Raw genomic sequence first — 23,086 nt, 5'->3', positions numbered from 1 at the left:
TAGAGCATGACCTCAGGTGGTGTTTGGAACCATGATGGGATCATTTTTACAGATTTGATACTGAGCCTAATTACTCCTCAGTGTTTGGATGTGTGTTGGCTGGTGAGTCTTTGATTTTTCAGCCAAAGTGACAGATTTTTCTTATTTCATGATGTGAGGATGGGATGTGGGACACCTAAAGATGGCAGCTTGGATGCTCTTTAGAGCAGAACCGTAGATCCTTCTTGCGAATGAAAACCCACAACTGTCAGAACTTGGACATTTATTTTAAAACATGATGCTGCACAACTACACGTGGAAATTCCCGCTCTGCACAGATCTAAAAAGAATCCGTAAAGTCTCTTGTGTGATGTCGGGGTTTAAAGTTTATACCTGCTGGTGGAAAGTCAGACAAAGGAGCGCTTCATCAGGGACGGGGTGTAGCGGATCTCGTTGTAACATTCCTCATCTTCTGCCTTCCTGCCCCTCCCGTCCTGCCCCGTGCGATGCAGCCACAGGACGAGCACCAGCAGGGCCAGCAGCACCAGGCTCATTGCCAAGGTGAGCAGCACGGCCTGCAGGATGCCCGAGGGGCTGTCCGGGGCTGCAGGGGCACACAGAGGCACACAGGTGGGTGTTACCACACGGCTTCCACACATTAAAGCGATAGTTCGCCTCTTTTGACATAAAGCTGTATGACATCCCATACAAGCAATATCATTTATGAACATTTTCTTACCCCCTGCTGCGTCCTGTGAGCTGAGTTCCAGCCTCGTTTTGGTGTTGACGAAAGTAGTCCGGCTAGTTGGCTGGGGTTTAAAAAATAAAGCGTTTTGCTTCTCAAAACAATATGCGTTCAAAAGAGTAATACATTTACATCACAAAATCATTCTCCAGGAAAAAGTCAGACCTCACAATCGCTTGGCCCTATTTTCTCTCCCTTCGTATAACTGCCTGCTGCCGCCTGCCGACAGCCGCGCCTGTTACGGTGTTTGCTGCTTGGTCTGCACTTCGGTCTGCACGGTCTGCACAGCAGGCAGTGATACGAAGGGAGAGAAAATAGGGCCAAGCGATTGTGAGGTCTGACTTTTTCCTGGAGAATGATTTTGTGATGCAAATGTATTTTTGACGCAGCAGGGGGTAAGAAAATGTTCAGAAATGATGTTGCTAATATGGGATGTCATACAGTTTCATGTCAAAAGAGGCGAACTATCCCTTTAATCAGCTCAGGTGTCCAAACGTGCCCTCACCCCTGTAAATGGACAGGTTGACGTAGCAGTTCTCCGTTCCCAGCACGTTGGTGGCCGAGCAGCGATACAGGCCCGAGGTCTGAGTGGACACGTTGACGATTTGGACCGAGCCCGACGGGTCGTCTGAGATAGAGGAGACACATTCAGAGAGAGGGTTCAGAACAGGATAAAAGACCTGAAGAAGAGTGCGACGTTGCAGAGGTCTAACCTGCATCCACTCAGCCTGTGGACATCTGTGGACATCTGTGAACATCTGTGAACATCTGTGAACATCTGTGAACATCTGTGTAACGCCCTCTGCAGGGAGTGTAAGTGAGGACTCCCCACAACCTGACGCATCCCATAATCTGATGTTTTCACTGCACTTCCCCCTCAGTTAGAGAACTGTGAGCTCAGATGTTTCTTTTAGAAAACACACACCTGGGATTTCAAGGTAACTTCTCCCCTGAAATGTTAGTGTAGATGAGCTGTGAGGCCGCTGGTGTCATGCAGCCATAAAAGTATAAAAGAGTCACATCACCTTTTTCTATGAAAAAAATAAATACTTTAACTTCCAGAATAAAGTGTGGCAGAAATAGCTCCTGAATAACGCTTTTAGGGTTTTTTGGAGACTGAAACTGCAGATTTCTTTTGTTGCTTTTCCAGATAGTTGATGTCTCTTCGTTTAATCTAATTAATCACATGATTTCCCCGATTAATCACGATTAATTGCATTTGTACGCAAAATCCAAAAATGAATTCAAAAGTAGTGTATAGCTTTTAGCATTTAGTTTTATTTGAAATGTGCTGCCATATGAATGAAAGTGCCATAACATTTGTTGTGCAAACACACTTTTAACATCAGCATCTTTCTGTAGTTTTTATGTAGAAGCCTCGCTCCACTGTCTGTTTCCTTGAATGACTTGCTGCTATCAGTTGTGTGTTTTGCCTTTAAGTGATATTTTAGACTGGAACTACTACGCTGAGAAGACAATTCAACTTGGCAGTGTTTACAGATGACTTTGTTTCTGTCGACTCCGCCGTCTGGAAGAACTTTAAAGTCAAAACGGCCGAGTAAAAGTTCCGTACCCTTCTCCATGTTTGGTGGATCCGCTGATTACTTTCTTTTCCGGTTCCGCAGCAGACAGCAACAGACTTTTACAAAAAAAAAGCCTGTGAACAACAGACTTTTACAAAATAAAAGCCTTTGAACAACAGACTTTTACAAAATAAAAGCCTTTGAGCAACAGACTTTTACAAAATAAAAGCCTGTGAGCAACAGACTTTTACAAAACAAAAGCCTGTGAGCAACAGACTTTTACAATAATGAAACTTGCGTTAATGCGCGATAAAATATTTATCGGCTTTAAATAATTAACAAGTTAACGCGATAATAACGAGTTAACTCGCCCAGCCCTAATAATTTTCCTAAATTTCTGAAAAACACAGTTTTGTTTTACAGAGAAAAAAACTGTTTGAGCCAAATAATGAAGGCTGATGATCAGAGAGGGGGCGATACCGGCTCCAGTGGAGGCAAAACATCTGAAACAGGACCTCAAAGTGTAATAAAGCTCGTTGTCTTGGTTAAAAAGGAAGAAATGGCTGAGGTCTTACTTTTTAACTGGATGTATTTTTCATGTCAGGAGAAATAATTCACATTTCATGGAAGGTCAGTGTTTGCTATGTCTGTTTATTAGGAAAAGATGAAACTGTGGCACATCCTGAATACTTCAGCATGTACATCCTGAATACTTCAGCATGTGTCTCAAACGTCCTTCTCCAACTGTTCTGAAGCGGCTTCGGGTTTATTCTCTTGAGCAAAATAGTCCAAGATGGATTAAATCCTGTTTATCAGCATTAAATCCACAAATAATTGGTATATTCAGCAGGATTTTACTGCCATTAATGGATGGATGAAGTGAAATATGACGCTGCTGCTAACAGCTAATCCCTAAAGTTTATTCTAAATGCTCTCAGCAGCGCTCTGTAGATTCAACCATGACACCTTTCAGTGCCTTTAACACCTTAAGTAGACTTAAGCAGATGCAGCCTTACTGGAGTCCTGGCTCCATGTGTGAGTACTGACCCTCCATGTTGATGGGAGGTAAGATTTCCTGTGGATTCACTCTCTCCCAGTGGATTTCTGGAGTGGGGACGCCCTCTGCCACCGAGCAGGACAGCCTGACACTTCCTCCCGTGTCGATATCTCCATCCCACTGGCACACAGGCAGGGAGGGTGGCTCTGCAAAGGAAAACAGATGGCAGCATCTGGAGCTTGTCCTCAAAGGTCAGGGGTCGGGGCTTTTAACCACCTACCGAGAACACTGAGCACCAGCTCGCCTATGCCGGGGTCTGCGGTCTCAGGCGGGTTGTTGACCATGCAGCGGTAAGTCCCAGCATCCGACACCCGCGTGTGGTTCAGCATGATGTCTGCACTCAGGGGAAGACCTGCCATCCGTGGAGAGAAAAGGCTGATTTTTAAAGAGGAAATGCACTAAAGAGGCAAAGGTTTGAGTTGTTTACCCGTTCGGTGCAGTATGGTACCTGTGAAACCCACCCTCCCAGTGAGGGAGGGGTCTTCAATCACCTGCCCGTGGTCGTACACGATCACCTGGAGGGGATTTAAAAACAGCAGACACTGTAAAGGCACTGAGGCTGCTGCCACTGCTGCTGAGGCTGCTGCCACTGAGGCTGCTACTGCTGCTGAGGCTGCTGCCACTGAGGCTGCCACTGCTGCTGAGGCTTTCACTGAGGCTGCTGCCACTGAGGCTGCTGCCACTGCTGCTGAGGCTGCTGCCACTGAGGCTGCTACTGCTGCTGAGGCTGCTGCCACTGAGGCTGCCACTGCTGCTGAGGCTTTCACTGAGGCTGCTGCCACTGAGGCTGCTGCCACTGCTGCTGAGGCTGTCCCTGAGGCTGCTGCCACTGAGGCTGCTGCCACTGAGGCTGCTGCCACTGAGGCTGCCACTGCCGCTGAGGCTGTCCCTGAGGCTGTTGCCACTGAGGCTGCTGCCACTGCTGCTGAGGCTGTCCCTGAGGCTGCTGCCACTGAGGCTGCCACTGCCGCTGAGGCTGCTGCCACTGAGGCTGCTGCCACTGAGGCTGCTGCCACTGAGGCTGCCACTGCCGCTGAGGCTGCTGCCACTGAGGCTGAGGCTGTCCCTGAGGCTGCTGCCACTGAGGCTGCTGCCACTGCTGCTGAGGCTGTCCCTGAGGCTGCTGCCACTGCTGCTGAGGCTGTCCCTGATGCTGCTGCCACTGCTGCTGAGGCTGTCCCTGAGGCTGTTGCCACTGAGGCTGCCACTGAGGCTGCCACTGAGGCTGCCACTGCCGCTGAGGCTGCTGCCGCTGAGGCTGCTGCCCCTGAGGCTGCTGCCCCTGAGGCTGCTGCCCCTGAGGCTGCTGCCCCTGAGGCTGCTGCCCCTGAGGCTGCTGCCACTGAACAGCCTGCTCCAGCCTTACTGGCGTGTCGGTGTGTTTGGGCAGCCGGACCTGCATCGGACTCTCTGGGCTGGTGAAAGGAGCCAGAGTCCAGATGACGTTCAGTCTGGAGAGGCGGGAGGAGCTGAAGAAGGAGCAGGGCAGGATGGCAAAGTCCCCTCGAACCACCTCCACGCTGGATTCTCTCATGCTTACACTGAGGGCCGCTGAGTCCAAAGGAAGGAGAAGAAGAAGACACCTGTCAGCAACATGAAGAGTTATCCTCTCACTTCTCTAGTCTTTCTGCTCTGAACTCCCCTGGTTCCTCCACTTCCCTTCATTACTGCAGTAATGAGCCCGTCTTCCTCCTCTCTGCCACCCCAGGCCTTTGTGTGTGCGGGTGGAGGAGGGTGGGGGAGCCTCAGTGTGCATATCGGCTGTTAATTACACTCGACAGCTTTGAGGGTGAGCCAAACCGATGACAGACGAGGGAAACAACAGCTCGCTTCACTGGGATGGCTCTGTGGAAACTTACTGGTTCACAGCATTCTTTTCAAGTTATAAACCATTTAAAAAAAACATCCGTCTTTAGAGAATCTCTCTAAATAAGACTCAAGATGTGTTAGTTTTAATACAGTTAAACCCTGTGTGAAGCTTCGGCTGCTGGATGAGCTCTGAGCTCAGTCTGAGGATAAATCAGATTTAGTTTTTAGGTAAATACCCATTAATGCTGGTAAGGTTTAGCCCCCAATATAAATGTACAAACATGGTTGTATCTTGTGAAAAGCAGCCGTCGTTCTTCAAGCTGTTTCCCTGCTAACTCTTAATGCTATCCATCCTCGTCCCAAGGTAGCAGACAGGCCTACTCACCAATCTCCTGAGCCGTAAAAAAGCATGCAAACCAGGTCCAGAGCGTCCACATCCTGGAGGAAGCCATGGTTTATTGGGGGGACAGAGCGGCAACCATCTCTGTCTGCCTACAAACTGGTGGCCAGAAGAACCAGGCATGCATGATTAATCTATTGAGCGATGCCATCAGCCCCGGCCCTCCCCTATCTTCACTCCTCTTTTATTTTCTCTGCTTGGAAAATACGCGTAATACTTACCCATCAGGTAAGTTAAGCTGAGCAAACTAACAGTCACCTTGTTGTCTAAAGCACCAAGAACTGCAGCTGCTGCATGGAAAGAACTTCCTACTGTTCCTTCCATCTCAGAAACATCAACAGAATTAAAGGTTTTCTGTCCCAGGAGAAACTCATCCATGCATTCATCTCCAGTAGACTCCATCACTGTAACGCTCTTTTAACCGGACTTCCCAAAAAGAGCATTAAACATCTGCAGCTCATCCAGAACGCTGCTGCTGGAGTTTTAACCCGGACTAAGAGATCTGAACACATCACAGCAGCTTTAAAATCTTTACTCTGGCTTCCAGTCAGTCACAGAATAGATTTTAAAAGCCTGCTGATGGTTTACAATCTGTGATATGTTCAGAGAATATAAACCCAGCAGAGCTCTTAGATCCAAGGACTCAGGTCAGCTGGTCCAGGCCAGAGTCCAGACTAAACATGGAGAAGCAGCATTTAGCTGTTATGCTGCAAACAAGTGGAACAAACTGCCAGTGGAGATTAAACTTTCACCAAATGTAGAGATTTTTAAATCCAGGTTAAAAACATTTCTGTTCTCATGTGTCTATGCATGAAATCTGCACGATATCTTTGAACTTATCTGGACTGTTGCTTGTTTTTAAATTCATTTAAATCATTTTATTTCTTTCTCTTTATATTCTTTTATGTATTTTTAATGCTTCTTCCACTCCCTGCTGCAATGCTTTTATTTTATGTGAAGCACTTTGAATTGTTTTGTACATGAAATGTACTACAAATATATTTGATTTGTTCTGAATTTGATTTGATATTGAGCCTATAAGAGATCTGCAGGATCATAGTCTGCATGGAAACTGAATTTATCTCGTTTTGAAACCTTAACCGGATCAATTTATGTCTGGATCTCACCAATGTCACCAAAGACTTAGTTGCTTTGCCAGGACTTCCTTCCAGTTGCTCTTCAGTTGTTGTTTGTGTTGTTCTGACTTGAGTTTTGCAGCTTGTTTGGGTTGCTTTCCCCACATGTTCCGGGTCATTGCCCCCTCCTGGACTATGATGCACTTGTTCTCCAGGAAAAAGTCAGACCTCACAATCGCTTAGCCCTATTTTCTCTCCCTTCGTATCACTGCCTGCTGCCGCGCCTGTTACGGTGTTTGCTGCTCGGAAGCAGGGGACTGCTCGGTCTGCACTTCGGTCTGCACGGTCTACACAGCAGGCAGTGATACGAAGGGAGAGAAAATAGAGCCAAGCGATTGTGAGGTCTGACTTTTTCCTGGAGAATGATTTTGTGATGCAAATGTATTACTCTTTTGAACGCATATTGTTTTGAGAAGCAAAACGCTTTATTTTTTAAATCCCAGCCAACTAGCCGGACTACCTTCATCAACGCCAAAACGAGGCTGGAACTCGGCTCACAGGACGCAGCAGGGGGTAAGAAAATGTTCATAAATGATGTTGCTAATATGGGATGTCATACAGCTTCATGTCAAAAGAAGCGAACTATCCCTTTAAAATCAGGAACAAACTGCTGTCATTGTTGGATCCAAGGCAGCGAAAGATCTAAGCTTGTCTGTGATGTGAAGAAAGGCTCAAAGATGTTCAAAGTTGTTGACACGAACAGCATGCGGTGATAAGAAGGTCCTCCGGTTCCGACCTGCGGGCCAAACAAAACGCAGTTTGAGCCGCCTTTTGATGGATTTACATCAAATGCGTTTGCGACTCATAAGTCGATCCGCCTGCAACGTTCAAACGCGTCAAGTTCCCATCAAAACAAACACTTTGGCTCGCAGCTATGCCACAGGAGCGAAATCTTTAAGCCAGTCAATGTGCCAGATTTAATGAGCTTCATTTAGAGCGCGAGCTTCTCACAGAGGAAATCTTTTTCAGTGCATGTCAGCCAGCAGAACATGGATGAATTTTATAATTGCAGCCATGGAAGCAGGAGCTAAATGACTTTAAAAAGCATCACGTGACCTTTTCCCACGTCCACACTTGACCTTTTGTGTCGGCTTCCTGTCACCGACAGCAGCTGTTTCACTTCCACTCCTGCAGGTCGTTCCCACTCCTGCCATGTTTACATTCTGCATCCGCCGCGTTTCCATAGCGACCGCTGCTCCTCTCGGCCTCGCTGCCGCGCAGGGGTCCGACCATGGGTCGTCACTCTTGGCTGGTTCTGGGCCAGTGTTTTGACGTTTCCTCCTCGTTTCCTTTGAGCCACGCCGACCTTCTCCCGTCATAATAAAGGTCAAAATAGATGTAAACACTTTGATGGCGTCATGCTGTTTGCACCCCGTTAGAATTTTATCTGCGTTTTATTGTGAAAGACTGTTAGTTTGTGGAGAATTACTGACGTCCTTCCACAACATTCAGAGCTGAACAGCTACTGCCAATGCTTATATATGCTGTGTGTGTGTGTGTATATATATATATACACACATATACATATACACACACAGCATATATAAGCATTATATATATATATTTATTAGGGCTGGGCGAGTTAACTCCTTATTATGACGTTAACGCATTACTTGTTTAACGGCGATAAAGGTTTTTATCGCGCATTAACGCATGTTTTATTTAAAAAACATAATTTTGGGGCTTTTCTGCCTTTAATGGATAGAAAAGTTCAGAGAGACAGGAAGCAGGGGGCAGAGAGAGGGGGAACAACACGCAGCACAGGGCCGTCGGAAGCGGGACTCGAACCACCTGCAGCGAGGACTATAGCCTCTGTACATGGGGCGCCTGCTCAACCCACTACGCCACGGACCACCCGTGTTTTATTCTTTATTTTATTTTGTAAACGTCTGTTGCTCACAGGCTTTTATTTTGTAAAAGTCTGTTGCTGTCTGCTGTGGAACCGGAAAAGAAAGTAATCGGCGAATCCACCAAACATGGAGAAGGGTACGGAACTTTTACTCGGCCGTTTTCATTTTAAAGTTCTTCCAGACGGCGGAGTCGACAGAACCAAAGTCATCTGTAAACACTGCCAAGTTGAATTGTCTTCTCAGCGTAGTAGTTCCAGTCTAAAATATCACTTAAAGGCAAAACACACAACTGATAGCAGCAAGTCATTCAAGGAAACAGACAGTGGAGCGAGGCTTCTACATAAAAACTACAGAAAGATGCTGATGTTAAAAGTGTGTTTGCACAACAAATGTTATGGCACTTTCATTCATATGGCAGCACATTTAAAATGAAACTAAATGCTAAAAGCTATACACTACTTTTGGATTCATTTTTGGATTTTGCGTCCAAATGCGATTAATCGTGATTAATCAGGAAAATCATGTGATTAATTAGATTAAACATTTTAATCGTTGCCCAGCCCTAATATATATATATATATATATATATATATATATATATATATATTAATGAGGCATCGATCTGAATCAGGTGAGTTGGAGCAGGAAACATCTCAAACCTGCAGGACCCTCGAGGACTGGAGTTTGACACCTCTGGTCTACATGAATCAGTCGTGGCTCCTGATCCTCACAGCATTGGTTTGAAAGGAATGAAAAGCGATGACCCCAGTCTGAAACTTCACAAACTTCCATATGAGCAGCCACGCTGTGAGCTCGGTCAGTTCCGTCTCCAAACGGCACTCTGCAGTCTACTTAATACAAGTCAAGCCAGTGAGTCTGCAGCACCAGGTTGTAATGTCCCAATTTATTCCAACAACACAAACATCCAGCACCGGTCTTTCAGCTGCAACTTACACAAGATCTCTGAGACTAAAAAATAAAACAGACTGAAGAGAGAATTGGCAAAACCGATCAGTTTCTGCTGTAAGAGCGTCTGTAACCGTTCAGAGACTAAAACGCTTTTTAAATCGTGAGGCGAGGTCTCCGTGGAGCTCGGTTATTTCACCTGCATGTACAGAAATATACAGCACTGCGTTCATCGCAGTGAAGAGCACACACACCGTCGCATCCAGCCATGTCACGTGTGTGTGTGTGTGTGTGTGTGTGTGTAACTCAGCATTAACTTACATTTAACTAACTAACTAAATTACAACCCTTTACTCAAAGACTGGAACCCGCTTCCTGTGGGCTTTATCACAGATGAAAGTGTGTAGAAACACACACACAGAAACACACACACACACACACAAGATGGACGTGCAACACTTCCCTGTCTAAACCGTCACCAACGGCCTCTAATCTAGGATTAAATCCACCTAATTCTGGTCTCTTATGAGATGGGGCCACAATAAATAAGAATCGAGTCGGAGAGAGAGTGAGTTAGCGGAGTGAGTTCTGCCCCTCTGCTGTCAGGGTGACGAGGAGTGAGCTGGTGGCGGGCCGGCCCATCACTGGAGGATCCGGACCAATGGGATCTCTCCGGTGAGAGGCCGCGGCCTGCTGCGGTTCAGCGGCAGTACAGTCTGATCACAACAACATGGTGACGGGTTTCTCCAGGAACCGGCGGAACTCTGCGAGCCACTGGGCGCCGACCGCCCCGTCCACCACCCGGTGGTCGCAGCTCAGCGTCACCGACATCATGCTGGAGACGTCGAACCTGCAGAAAGGCAGAAAGGTTCAGCTTTAGGGGTGAAGTTTAAAGCCAGAGTTTAAAGGGATAGTTCGCCTCTTTTGACATGAAGCTGTATGACATCCAGTATTGGCAATATCATTTATGAACATTTTCTTACCCCCTGCTGTGTCCTGTGAGCTGAGTTCCAGCCTCGTTTTGGCGTTGACGAAGGTAGTCCGGCTAGTTTGCTGGAGCTTAAAAAATAAAGCGTTTTGCTTCTCAAAACAATATGCGTTCAAAAGAGTAATACATTTGCATCACAAAATCGTTCACCAGGAAAAAGTCAGACCTCACAATCGCTTGGCCCTATTTTCTCTCCCTTTGTATCACTGCCTGCTGTGCAGACCGTGCAGACCGAGCAGCAAACACCGTAACAGGCGCGGCTGTCGGCAGCAGGCAGTGATACGAAGGGAGAGAAAATAGGGCCAAGCGATTGTGAGGTCTGACTTTTTCCTGGAGAACGATTTTGTGATGCAAATGTTTTACTCTTTTGAACGCATATTGTTTTGAGAAGCAAGACGCTTTATTTTTTAAACCCCAGCCAACTAGCCGGACTACCTTCATCAACGCCAAAACGAGGCTGGAACTCGGCTCACAGGACGCAGCAGGGGGTAAGAAAATGTTCATAAATGATGTTGCTGATATGGGATGTCATACAGCTTCATGTCAAAAGAGGCGAACTATCCCTTTAAAGCTGGAGTATAAAGCCGGAGTTTAAAGCCGGAGTGACACTGACCCTTTCTCGTTGTCAGCGGGCATGAGACGCTTCTCTGAGCCTCCCACCGCAAGGATGCACGCCTGAGGCGGGTTGATGATCGCCGAGAAGTTCTTGACGCCAAACATCCCTAAATTGGAGATTGTGAACGTTCCTCCCTGGAGGAAACAGAAAAACAAGAAAGAGGAGGTTCCAGTTTGTTACTGTGACCCCAGCGACCCCAAACAAACAGAAGAGTGAGACTCCGTGCTGCACCTGGAACTCGTGAGGCTGCAGCTTTCCCTCTCTGGCTTTGGCAGCGAGACTCGACACGTCGGTGCCGATGGCAACCAGGCCTTTGGTGTGGGCGTTAAACACGATGGGCGTGATGAGCCCGCTGGCTGTGCTCACCGCCACGCTCACGTCCACCACGTGATTCCTGTTAGGAGTTAAACAAGTGAGTGAGGTCAGTGGGACTGGTGACTGACGCGCTTTGAGCGCCCTCTGCTGGCACAGATGTGAAGCTACGCTGTTGGAGACCACCGAAACAAACGGGTCATTCTTGTTCTGAAGCAACAGGAGTTACTGCTCCGTGTGCACGCTTAGGACTTCTGTCCAAAGGGACACACAGGCGAGGGCAAAGAGGGCTACTGAGAGAGTTGGAATATCTTTTGGGAAACATTATAAAAACTGAGCAAGATTTTGGTCAGCAGAGAGAAAAAAAACAGAAGGATCTGTTAACCGTTACGTGCAACATGCAGATAACATGCAAATCATGCACGCATATGATCCATCTGGGATTTGTTTTTTAGATTATCTGCACAAAGATGTTGTAGTTTAACCCCATGGGTGGGGATCCTCTCTGACTAATCAGCACTCAGTGGGGTCACATGGCACTGAAAAGATCGGATAATTGGCTAAATTACAATAAGAATGAGCTGAGGAAGGGTAATTCTCCTTGGATATATGGCAGTGAATGAATGGAATCAGAGGCACAAAGCATGTCATACCCCGGTATGATAGGTGGCGCTGTACCCATTCCAACTATTGCTAATAGAGCCACTTCCTGTTGACCTCTTCACCACCAACAACAACAACAAACTCAGGCATTGGAGAAAGATGGAGAACGCAGAGCAAGATGAAGCTACGTCCCTCTACATTTGGTCTGTGATGAGCTGCTTGTTGCACAAACGCGATGCACAACGGAGCATTCTCCATCGTGTTGTTTGTTTCTTTCTGACGGCGACAACAGTAATATCGTCTCCTTTGACTTCCGGGTCACGACCCCGGGAAAAAATCTCAAGCATGCGCAGAACGCAAAGTCTAATTCGCCACGTGCTTCAGCGTCTACAAGCAGGTTTAGTGTGACTTTCAACCGAGTTATCTCGGGGTCTTAATCCGATCCGATCTAATTCTTAGTCAGAATAAGGTGTCTACATGAACTTAATAACTCAGTCTGATTGTAATTTAGCCAATAATCCGATCCTTTCGGTGCCATGTAACCCCACTGAGTGACTCCTGAGCTCAGCTTACTTAGAACCTCGGCTGACGTTTTACCATCAAAGTACCACTGAAGCGGTACTTCTTACAATGGAAAACAAAAGAACACCTCCCCCACTCACTCGCGAATAACTGTCTCCATCCAGGAGGAGTTGCACTCAGGAACCTTGAGGCAGGCCAGGGCGCTGGCTTTGATGATGAAGTCGTTCACACTGAGCTTGATATTCTGGGCTTTCACCTCCTGTAGAAGGAAGACGAGTATTTATCTCAGTCTTCAAAAAAAAAAAAAAAAAAAGCCGGCTGCCTTTCACTCCATCACACATCCTTCCGAAAGGAAAAAAAACCTCACCTCGTTGAGCTCTTTTCGGAGCTCAAGCACTTGGTCCATGTTGACATCTACAGACAGATAATAGTGGGGGATGGTTTGCTTGGACTGCATCAGCCTCTGAGCGATGACCTGCAGGAGAGACACATGATGTGAAGCTGAACCCGGAAGGGAATACAGTGAGTCTGCAGGGCAAAACATCAGGTCAGAGAAGGCAGAAGCTCCTGTAGAAGCTCCTGTAGAAGCTCCTGTAGAAGCTCCTGTAGAAGCTCCTGTAGAAGCTCCTGTAGAAGCTCCTGTAGAAGCTCCTGTAGAAGCTCCTGTAGAAGCTCCTGTAGAAGCTCTGCAGAAGCTCCTGTAGAAGCTCTGCAGAAGCTCCTGTAGAAGCTCTGCAGAAGCTCCTGTAGAAGCTCCTGTAGAAGCTCTGCAGAAGCTCCTGTAGAAGCTCCTGTAGAAGCTCCTGTAGAAGCTCTGCAGAAGCTCTGCAGAAGCTCCTGTAGAAGCTCTGCAGAAGCTCCTGTAGAAGCTCCTGTAGAAGCTCTGCAGAAGCTCCTGTAGAAGCTCCTGTAGAAGCTCTGCAGAAGCTCCTGTAGAAGCTCCTGTAAAAGCTCCTGTAGAAGCTCTGCAGAAGCTCCTATAGAAGCTCTGTAGAAGCTCCTGTAGAAGCTCTGCAGAAGCTCCTGTAGAAGCTCCTGTAGAAGCTCTGCAGAAGCTCCTGTAGAAGCTCTGCAGAAGCTCCTGTAGAAGCTCTGCAGAAGCTCCTGTAGAAGCTCTGCCAAGCTCCTGTAGAAGCTCTGCAGAAGCTCCTGTAGAAGCTCTGCAGAAGCTCCTGTAGAAGCTCTGTAGAAGCTCCGTAGAAGCTCCGCAGAAGCTCCTGTAGAAGCTCCGCAGAAGCTCCTGTAGAAGCTCCTGTAGAAGCTCTGCAGAAGCTCCTGTACAGTAGAAGCTCTGCAGAAGCTCCTGTAGAAGCTCTGCAGAAGTTCTGCAGAAGCTCCTGTAGAAGCTCTGCAGAAGCTCCTGTAGAAGCTCCTGTAGAAGCTCTGTAAAAGCTCCTGTAGAAGCTCTGCAGAAGCTCCTATAGAAGCTCTGCAGAAGCTCCTATAGAAGCTCTGCTGAAGCTCCTATAGAAGCTCCTATAGAAGCTCTGCAGAAGCTCCTGTAGAAGCTCTGCAGAAGCTCTGCAGAAGCTCTGCAGAAGCTCCTGTAGAAGCTCTGTAGAAGCTCCTATAGAAGCTCTGTAGAAGCTCTGCAGAAGCTCCTGTAGAAGCTCTGTAGAAGCTCTGCAGAAGCTCCTGTAGAAGCTCCTGTAGAAGCTCCTGCAGAAGCTCCTGTAGAAGCTCTGTAGAAGCTCTGCAGAAGCTCTGTAGAAGCTCCTGTAGAAGCTCTGCAGAAGCTCCTGTAGAAGCTCCTGTAGAAGCTCTGCAGAAGCTCTGCAGAAGCTCCTGTAGAAGCTCTGTAGAAGCTCTGCAGAAGCTCCTGTAGAAGCTCTGTAGAAGCTCTGCAGAAGCTCTGTATCCTGTGCAGAAGGAGCCACTCATGACAGGAAAGCCATGAGGGCGTGCGCTGGTGCTCACCTTGCGGATGTTGCTGATGGGGATGTCTGTGAAGGTGCCAGCTGGAGCAGCTGGGGCTGCAGCAGGTGTGGGGGCAGCTGGGGCAGCAGCAGGTGTGGGGGCAGCTGGGGCAGCCTGCCAAAGGAAGGGATTTAACTGGTGCAAGGACACACTGCAACAAATGCTCAGATGTACGCAGAACAGGAACATTTAGAGTTTCTCATTTAATTCAAACCAGATAAACTAAATGAGGAGTTAAATATTAAGTCTGATTCAATAAGACTGAAGGTGGAGACCAAACGGGGGGAGTCTCACTTACCGGAGCAGCCGCAGGTGGAACAAAGCTCTCTATATCTTTCCGGGTGATGCGTCCATCAGGACCAGAACCTGAACAGAAAAAGGAAATCAGGCCGTTGATTCACCAACTTCTTTATCTAACATCCCATCAGAAGGGCTGAAGGAGATCAGCTCAGTCACTTACCGCCGACCTGTGCCAGGTCAATCCCCTTCTCAGCGGCGAGCTTCTTGGCGAGCGGGCTGGCTAACACGCGACCTTTCCTGGCTGCTGCCGGGGCGGCGGCGGCTGGAGCGGGGCTGGGGGTGGCAGCGGCTGGAGCTGCAGCAGCTGGAGCTGCAGCCTGTCGCATCATGTTAGCAACGAAACAAACAAACAGAATTAAAGTAGAATTTAAGAGACATATGCAAATTTACTGCACCAAAGGATTATCTGGATGAGATATTCGGTGCTCTTAGTCACAAAGTAAACAACAGGAGATTATGGCTGTGTTCGAAACCGCATACTACTCCTACTACTCATTCTGACTTTTTTCCCGGATGCATACTAGATTTGCCGAAATGTTGGGTATGCATCATGAGGTTACTACTCATACTCAAATTACCCAAGATGCAACGTAACGTGACGTCGCCGATCGTCATTTCCTGTCAAAACGGCAGTTTCAAGCTAGCTACAACGAGGGTAGGTTCACTTCCTGTTTTCAAAACAAAAGCACCAACTGTATCGTAATGGCTTTCCCTATGATAAAAGACAACGGGTATTTTAGTTTGTGAAAATAACCGGAAGTGCGTTGCTCACTACGGCTAGCTTTAGTAGCGCCGAATTCGTGGGAACAAAATTGTAAATAGCCGGTATTTTGTCAGATTTTCAACACGTTGGGGATCTAAACGACTACTTTCTCACCTGAAAATGTTTCAAATGTTGCTAAAGTTTACAGAGTTTAGAGCTTAAGCGAAATCAGCTTCAGGCCGGCTGATTTCAGCTCGGGCAGGAGCGAAATGCATTCTGGGTAAACGCTCTGCATACTGTCTGATCGATGAGTATGCAGAATGTAGTAGGGATGCAAATGATTAATCGATTTTAGATTAATTGTCGATCAAGAGGTTGCTCGAACAAAATTTATTAATCACGATTAATCGTGAAAAAAAAAAAAAAAAAAAAAAAAAATATCACGATTAATCGCTAGAGGGCGCTACTGTCTGTAGTAACTTGAACAGAGCGTGAGAACGAGAGGTGAACAGTGATCCCTCGCGAGATGTGTTCAGTGAAGGGACCAGGGTTGAAGACAAAATGAAGCGGGCGAAAAGAAGTGCTGTGTGGGACCATTTCAACATTGTTAATGCAGGCAAAGAAGTCAAATGTTCGCTGTGTCACGCGGTATTGAAATACAACAGTTCAACTAGCTCACTCAGTTATCATTTGAACACCGTGCATGGAGCTGTCCTGCATGGCACCCGTGCACCTGGTCAACCTACAATCAAAGCTACACTGGGAAGGCGAGCGTGTGATGAGAGAAGGGCGGAGGGCATTACAGAGAGCATATGCAGCATGATCGAGAGAGATTTGATGCCAATCAACACAGTTGACGGTGCAGGATTTCAGGATCTCATTGCGATCCTAGAGCCAGGCTACAATATCCCTTCCCTTAATTTATTTCTTTTTTTAAAAACATTTTTTATTAAAGAATGTATTTTGTTATACCATAAAAAAACATGTCTGCTTTCTTTTCCTAATGCATAATTACTTGAGGAATATGTAATATAATATAATACAATATAATTATCATAATATAATATATACTTTTTGAATTCAGTGTTTTAACTAGCTGATATTTTTAAAGGCCCTATTGAAACACTGAAATTCAGGTGAAAAACGCCGCTTATCAATTAATCGTAAGTCGATCGATAAGATCAGTCAACTAATGATTAATGAATTAATCGATAATTTGCATCCCTAGTATGTAGTATGCGGTTTCGAACACAGCCAATCTGTTCGTTGCCTGGGTAACGCACACAGGAGGCAGAACAAGGTGAAAACCAAAACAACCAAGTTACAGTGATGCTTTTAAGAAGGTTTCTGGCCATTCTGTCTGATAAATGCGTCTCACACAGAGATTCAGTCCTTCAGAGACCGTCTGAACACGGAAGGAAGGAAATTTCATTGGTCTTTATTTACTTTTAAGAGTATCTATTTTAATTTGCCTCAGTATTTAAAACAGTATCTTATACCTTTCCATTCACAATACAGCCTAAGGCATCCTGATCATTTATTTTTCTGTACACCAAGAATCAGGAAAGAAATTGGTACCTTTAGATTTAGACCTTTTGTACTGTGCTTTACTTTATGCCTTGATGTTGTGTACACAATGTGTGTATGTACTGTATCGTATGTAAGCATATCTATGTACATGTGTGCATAGGTACTGGTTGGTGGATGGCTAGGCATGGGGGAGCATTGAGTGTGAGTGATTGAGGGTATTTTTGTGTTTAAATGTTTTGTATCTTGTTTTGGACTTACCTTTAATTATGATCTCATACTACTGATGATTATATATATGTTTTTGTAAGGATGATGCATCTCAAGGGGCTATCCTTGAAATAAACAAATAAACTCACCGCCACGGGAGCAGGAGGCGGTGTGGACACGTCCGCCACCCCGGTCTCTACGTAGTCCTTGAAGGCAGCGATGTCACTTTCTTTTTCCACGATGATGCAAAGCGGCATTCCCAGAGGAACATCCCGCGTTCCCTCCGGCACCATGATCTTAGCCAGATATCCCTCCTCCTGCACCTCGAAGCCTGAACATGAGCACGTGGAATTCAGCAGAAAAGACAACTCAAGTTATTCTTAACTGCAGGGACAGGAAGCGAAATCAAACATCACAGAAAACGAAGCTAGCAGAGATGATTATATAACACGGGTCTCAGGGCCGGTTTTTGCTATGGGCAATGTGGGCGACCGCCCAGGACGCACTCTATGTAAGGGCGCACGAGCGCCATCTAAAAAAAATAAAGAATAATCGCCAGTTTTCTAGACTACCGCTCATTTCCATGTCAAGTTAGTGCAGCGGGCTGTGGGGCGCCTCATTGTCACGTTAACTTGCTGCTGAGAGTCCTACAGGTTGTGTGTGTCAGAAGAGGCGGGGGCGGGGGCGGTGGGGGGGACTGATCCCAGGCCACAACACAAACTGCTTCCAATCCAAATAAACTGTATTTCATTCCTAAAATGAACATAGACCCAAATACCTTCATGCAATTAACTGGGTTATGTGAAAAATGTAAAAAAATATATATAAATAAATAAATCTGTGCAGTCATCTACGTGAATGTGTTTACATCATGTGACTCCGGTTGATTGACGGGTGAACGGACGGCGTTAATGGGAAAAGCAAAGGTGATAATGTGGAGTCATCATGGTGAAAGACCAAAGAAGCCATCAGGTGAACAGTTTACAAAGAGAAGAAGAGGAGAAACGGGCAAAAGATAAAGGGATGCAGATTTCTATGAGTGACGTAGGCTACAGGCTGTCTGTTAGCCACGACTGTGTTTGATTTTTAGTTTTGCTGAACTAGAATTAGAATTGAGGCATCATGTCATGGAACTAATTTCACCCAAAAGCAACCTGGTGTAGTTTGTGTTTGCAACACAACAAGAAGTCCTGACTGTGGATTTTTTTTTATTGTTATGAGCTATATGCTAAATTAAATAACTGAAATAACTTCTAATATACATCGACATGGCATTTTGTAAGCTACATGTGGTATCTTTTAGTATTTAATATTATTTATAATAAAATAATATAATATGTTGTTGTGTTGGTGGCGGGGTAAGTCTTTTTTTTTGGGTGAGGAATGGTTCGCCAGGGCGTAAATCTAGCCAGGTCCGCCGCTGACAGGTCTGCTAACGTCGGGCTGTCTGGGCTCACCGATGGTCGCCTTGTCGGTTTCAATCTCAGCCAGCAGATCTCCTTCGCTCAGCTTCTCGCCGACCTTCTTCTCCCAGCGCTGCACCGTGCCCATCGTCATGGTGGGAGAGAGGGCGGGAAGCGTGATCTGGAACGAGACGAGGAGAAGAAGAGTACGCAGCAGGTGAATACCCCCTGTAATGGCTATTCGTCCTCTTGTGCCAATAATCAAAACTAAAAAATGTCAAAACCATAATAAACTAAATCAAATCAAACGCCCACTGAGACACCTAGGGAGTGAATTTACGCAGGTAAAATGAGTCCATTGTCCAGGCAAAAAATGAGGTTTCTTTAGGTTTATTGCTCCAACCAAGCAAACGAACAAAGAACAATGGGCCTCTTGCCCTGGTAAAAAAAAAAACATTAGCCCTCCCAGGTGCCTGCTCACCTGTGACTGCCTGCCATTTAAGTAAACTCTCCCAGTGCTTTCAAAATAAAAGCATAATTAAATACCCAAATTAACTCAAACAATACTAAATCCAGATTTAAAATCCTGGATTTTTAAATCCAGGTAAAAAACATTTCTTTTCTCATGTGTCTATGCATGAAATCTGCACGATATCTTTGAATTTATCTGGACTGTTGCTTATTTTTAAATTCATTTAAATTATTTTATTTGTTTCTCTTTATATTCTTTTATGTATTTTTAATGCTTCTATTTTATGTGAAGTACTTTGAATTGTTTTGTACATGAAATGTGCTATACAAATAAATTTGATTTGATAAATATCATAAACAACTGAAAAAAAAAAAAAAAGGTGCATTCCCCAAACTAAACCCCCAAAAGATAATTAAATAATAAGTGAGCCAAATATTACAAAATAACAAATAGCTCCTACAGCCCCAACCTGCAGGGAATCTGCCCTCATCCTGCCAGTGTAAACAGGGCTCTGCTGCTCTCTTATTACCCCACACATGGGAGCATTTTATGCAAGAGCACACTCACTTTCAGGTGTGTTGGGTAAGAGCTGCCTGGGGCGGCGGGGGGAGGAGCGGCGGCGGCGGCGGCTGGGGGAGCGGCGCCGGCAGATTTTAACGAGTCCAACGTTACGTCCTTAAAGGCTGCGATCAGGTCCGGGCTGCGGGGGGGGGACACACCCTCGGGTATTAGTAAATGTAAATGTATTTTATTTATACAGCCCTTTACAAGCAATCCTTACGATGTACAAAAGTGCTTTACAGCAGGTAATAAATACAGAGAAGAATAAGTAAAAACTAATAAAAACAATAACAGAACAGTGAAAGCAATACTGAGACTGTTAAGAGACTGTTAGTACTCTGTAGTACTGAGTACTACTGAGACTGTAGTACTAGCCTCAGTAGTACAAATAAAATACAACAAAATCGAATAAGATAAAATCAGATAAAAGCATCATCATACTACTGGGTATTAAAATCCTAAATAAGTAGGTTTTTAGCCTAGATTTGCAGAAAGAGTGACAGGAAGCCTGGAACGGCCTGGAACGGCCTGGAACGGCCTGGAACGGCCCCTCACATGAACGTAAACACCCACCTATCCACCGTGATGCAGATTACGGATCCAACGTTGACGTCTCTGGTGCCTTCAGGGACCAGGATCTTGGCCATGTAGCACTCCTCCAGAATTTCAAACCCCACGGTGGCTTTGTCCGTCTCCACCTGCGGAACCGGAGAAGAAGGCTCGTCGGACAACTCTGAGGGGTAATGTGGTTACCATGGGAACAGGCGCGCCCACACACGCGGCCGCTCACCTCAGCGATCAGGTCGCCCTCGCTGATTTTGTCGCCCTCCTTCTTCTCCCAGCGGGCGATGGTCCCCGTCTGCATGGTGGGGGAGAGCGCAGGAAGGTCCACCTGTCGAAATACCGCCAGATGTCAGGCGCTGCGTCATCATCATCACCTCATCCCACAGATCAATGACTGACCCGGGTTTCATCACATCTGTAAACCCGGCGCTATCTGCAGAGGTGGAGTAACATCTGGGAGCAGAGGTAAGACCGAGCTACCAGCTGGGAGGCTGATAAAGCAGATGCATCCGAACCAGACCGGTGGCACAAAAACAGGATTTATGGCAGTTCTAAGAAAATCTGTCTGCTTTGAAATGAAATGACGTTTATCCTCCGACACCACAGAACAAAATTCAATGTGGAGCCATGTTCACGGTTTCTGAGATTAAAACCTTCTGCTGCCTTAAAACGGCCACAAATGTTTCGTCTTCCTACCCAAAGGTGCACATCTGGAGCAGGAAATTAAGCTGATCCAAGTTCTGTACTACAGTCTGTGTACTACAATCTGTGTACTACAGTCTGTGTACTACAGTCTGTGTACTACAGTACTACAGTCTCTGTACTACAGTACTACAGTCTCTGTACTACAGTACTACAGTCTGTGTACTACAGTACTACAGTCTCTGTACTACAGTCTCTGTACTACAGTACTACAGTCTGTGTACTACAGTACTACAGTCTGTGTACTACAGTCTGTGTACTACAGTACTACAGTCTCTGTACTACAGTCTGTGTACTACAGTACTACAGTCTGTGTACTACAGTCTGTGTACTACAGTACTACAGTCTCTGTACTACAGTCTGTGTACTACAGTACTACAGTCTGTGTACTACAGTCTCTGTACTATAGTACTACAGTCTGTGTACTACAGTACTACAGTCTGTGTACTACAGTCTCTGTACTATAGTACTACAGTCTGTGTACTACAGTACTACAGTCTGTGTACTATAGTCTCTGTACTACAGTCTGTGTACTACAGTCTGTGTACTATAGTACTACAGTCTCTGTACTACAGTCTGTGTACTACAGTCTCTGTACTACAGTCTGTGTACTACAGCACTACAGTCTGTGTACTACAGTCTCTGTACTACAGTCTGTGTACTACAGCACTACAGTCTCTGTACTACAGTCTGTGTACTACAGTACTACAGTCTGTGTACTACAGTCTCTGTACTACAGTCTGTGTACTACAGTACTACAGTCTCTGTACTACAGTCTGTGTACTACAGTACTACAGTCTGTGTACTACAGTCTCTGTACTATAGTACTACAGTCTGTGTACTACAGTACTACAGTCTGTGCACTACAGTCTGTGTACTATAGTACTACAGTCTGTGTACTACAGTCTCTGTACTACAGTCTGTGTACTACAGTCTGTGTACTACAGTCTCTGTACTACAGTCTCTGTACTACAGTCTGTGTACTACAGTCTGTGTACTTCAGTACTACAGTCTGTGTACTTCAGTACTACAGTCTCTGTACTTAAGTCTGTGTACTTCAGTACTACAGTCTGTGTACTACAGTCTCTGTAGTACTCTGTAGTACTCAGTACTACAGTGTGAGTAGCTGCCTGCAGTTTGTAAGCAGCATGGAAGCAGGACACACGCAGCAGCCCTGAATGACCTTAGTGGCATAACATCCCATAACATCCCCTGCTGTGGTCCCCATATCCTAAGTGAAGCCGCCTTTCCAGCGGTAACAGCTCGGTGCTACAGCTCGGTGCTACAGCGGTGACAGCTCGGTGCTGTAGCAGGCAGCCTCTGGCTGGTGCTAGCTCGGTAGGTCATGCTAGCTGTAACCGTGTTACCGCCACCTGGGAGCCGGTCCTTACCTTCTGGTGCGGCGGCAGGCTGTAGAAACGCCCGCTTTGACAGCCTCCTGCCAGCTGGGGATACCGCAGCAGAGTCGCTCTGTGGGTGAAGCCTGAGCCCAGGGTCACGGTCCGGGCTCCCGCTCCGCAGTGAAGCCGCCTCAGACCGCCGGTTCCGGGCACGGAGCGGGAGCTGAGCGCAGCAGGCCCAGCCGGGAGGGCACGGGGACAGGAGCGGCCGGCGGACGGCCTCAGCCGCAGGATTAGACGAAGCATTTCGCAGCGGTTGAAATACTTTACAGAGCTGATGAAGATTGTATTTTCCTTACTCCAGCATTAGAAATACACCGGCGCTGAGTTTCCGTGATCCCCGGGAACCAGAACGTACTTACTCCTCACTTTCTAATGACCTCCTCCAGTCCAAAACACGACGCTTTCCGGCTCTTGTCCTCGTCCTGCCGTCGAGTCACAAGGAGGTGTCGTAAATCATAGTTGCACAAAATCAACCAACTAAAACCCTAAAATTCAAATAAAAGAAACAACAAACCCAAGAAAAACTAATCTAAATTTATAGAACCACTTTCAAACCTTTAGGTCAAATAGTTAAAATCAATAAATTATTCCAGATCTGCGTCGTGACATTTTAATGCAGTCCCATCGATGGCCGCATGGTGGCATTATATATACATATATAAAAATAATATGTATATATATAAATATAAATAAATATTTAAATATTCAAATATAAATACATATATATTTAAATATATATATATACATATTTAAATACAAATAAACATAAATATATATATATATAAAAATATATATATATTTTTTTAATTTAACAGCCAAGAAAACAAGGAAGATACTACATTTAATCTGTAATAACTGTGTTTGCACACAGATAAAAA

General features: G+C 46.0%; 2 protein-coding genes across 2 annotated transcripts; both read right to left on the bottom strand.

Annotated features, from left to right (window-relative positions):
- Positions 1–312: 312 nt before the first annotated feature.
- LOC142401684 (immunoglobulin superfamily member 11) lies at positions 313–4,952 on the bottom strand. Its single transcript, XM_075487148.1, has 6 exons — positions 4,701–4,952; positions 3,753–3,819; positions 3,525–3,656; positions 3,295–3,450; positions 1,230–1,352; positions 313–583 (listed from the first exon to the last, which is right to left on the bottom strand). The coding sequence occupies exons 1-6, from the start codon at positions 4,836–4,838 to the stop codon at positions 387–389; spliced, it is 813 nt and encodes a 270-aa protein (XP_075343263.1). The 5' UTR covers positions 4,839–4,952; the 3' UTR covers positions 313–386.
- Positions 4,953–9,388: 4,436 nt separating this feature from the next.
- dlat (dihydrolipoamide S-acetyltransferase (E2 component of pyruvate dehydrogenase complex)) lies at positions 9,389–22,630 on the bottom strand. Its single transcript, XM_075487672.1, has 14 exons — positions 22,197–22,630; positions 20,330–20,431; positions 20,113–20,237; positions 19,546–19,678; positions 18,561–18,687; positions 17,253–17,434; positions 14,824–14,980; positions 14,662–14,729; positions 14,364–14,477; positions 12,814–12,921; positions 12,587–12,705; positions 11,241–11,403; positions 11,007–11,143; positions 9,389–10,255 (listed from the first exon to the last, which is right to left on the bottom strand). The coding sequence occupies exons 1-14, from the start codon at positions 22,449–22,451 to the stop codon at positions 10,126–10,128; spliced, it is 1,920 nt and encodes a 639-aa protein (XP_075343787.1). The 5' UTR covers positions 22,452–22,630; the 3' UTR covers positions 9,389–10,125.
- Positions 22,631–23,086: the final 456 nt, after the last annotated feature.

This window comes from Odontesthes bonariensis, chromosome 16, assembly GCF_027942865.1.
Source record: "Odontesthes bonariensis isolate fOdoBon6 chromosome 16, fOdoBon6.hap1, whole genome shotgun sequence".
Classification (NCBI taxonomy): Eukaryota; Metazoa; Chordata; class Actinopteri; order Atheriniformes; family Atherinopsidae; genus Odontesthes; species Odontesthes bonariensis.
The sequence above is the reverse complement of the archived record's forward strand: the minus strand, read 5'-3'. Positions and strand labels throughout refer to the sequence as shown.

Bases quoted from the DNA above. Each gene is read 5' to 3' on its own strand.
- LOC142401684 (XM_075487148.1), bottom strand. From the start codon at position 4,838: ATGAGAGAATCCAGCGTGGAGGTGGTTCGAGGGGACTTTGCCATCCTG. The intron at 3,657-3,752 runs GTACCATACTGC...CACGGATGGCAG, and splicing joins TGGGAGGGTGGGTTTCACAG to GTCTTCCCCTGAGTGCAGAC. The intron at 1,353-3,294 runs GTCAGTACTCAC...CCTCTATCTCAG, and splicing joins ACCTCCCATCAACATGGAGG to ACGACCCGTCGGGCTCGGTC.
- dlat (XM_075487672.1), bottom strand. From the start codon at position 22,451: ATGCTTCGTCTAATCCTGCGGCTGAGGCCGTCCGCCGGCCGCTCCTGT. The intron at 14,478-14,661 runs GTAAGTGAGACT...TTCCTTTGGCAG, and splicing joins TTCCACCTGCGGCTGCTCCG to GCTGCCCCAGCTGCCCCCAC. The intron at 11,404-12,586 runs GTGAGTGGGGGA...AACTCCTAACAG, and splicing joins ATGGAGACAGTTATTCGCGA to GAATCACGTGGTGGACGTGA.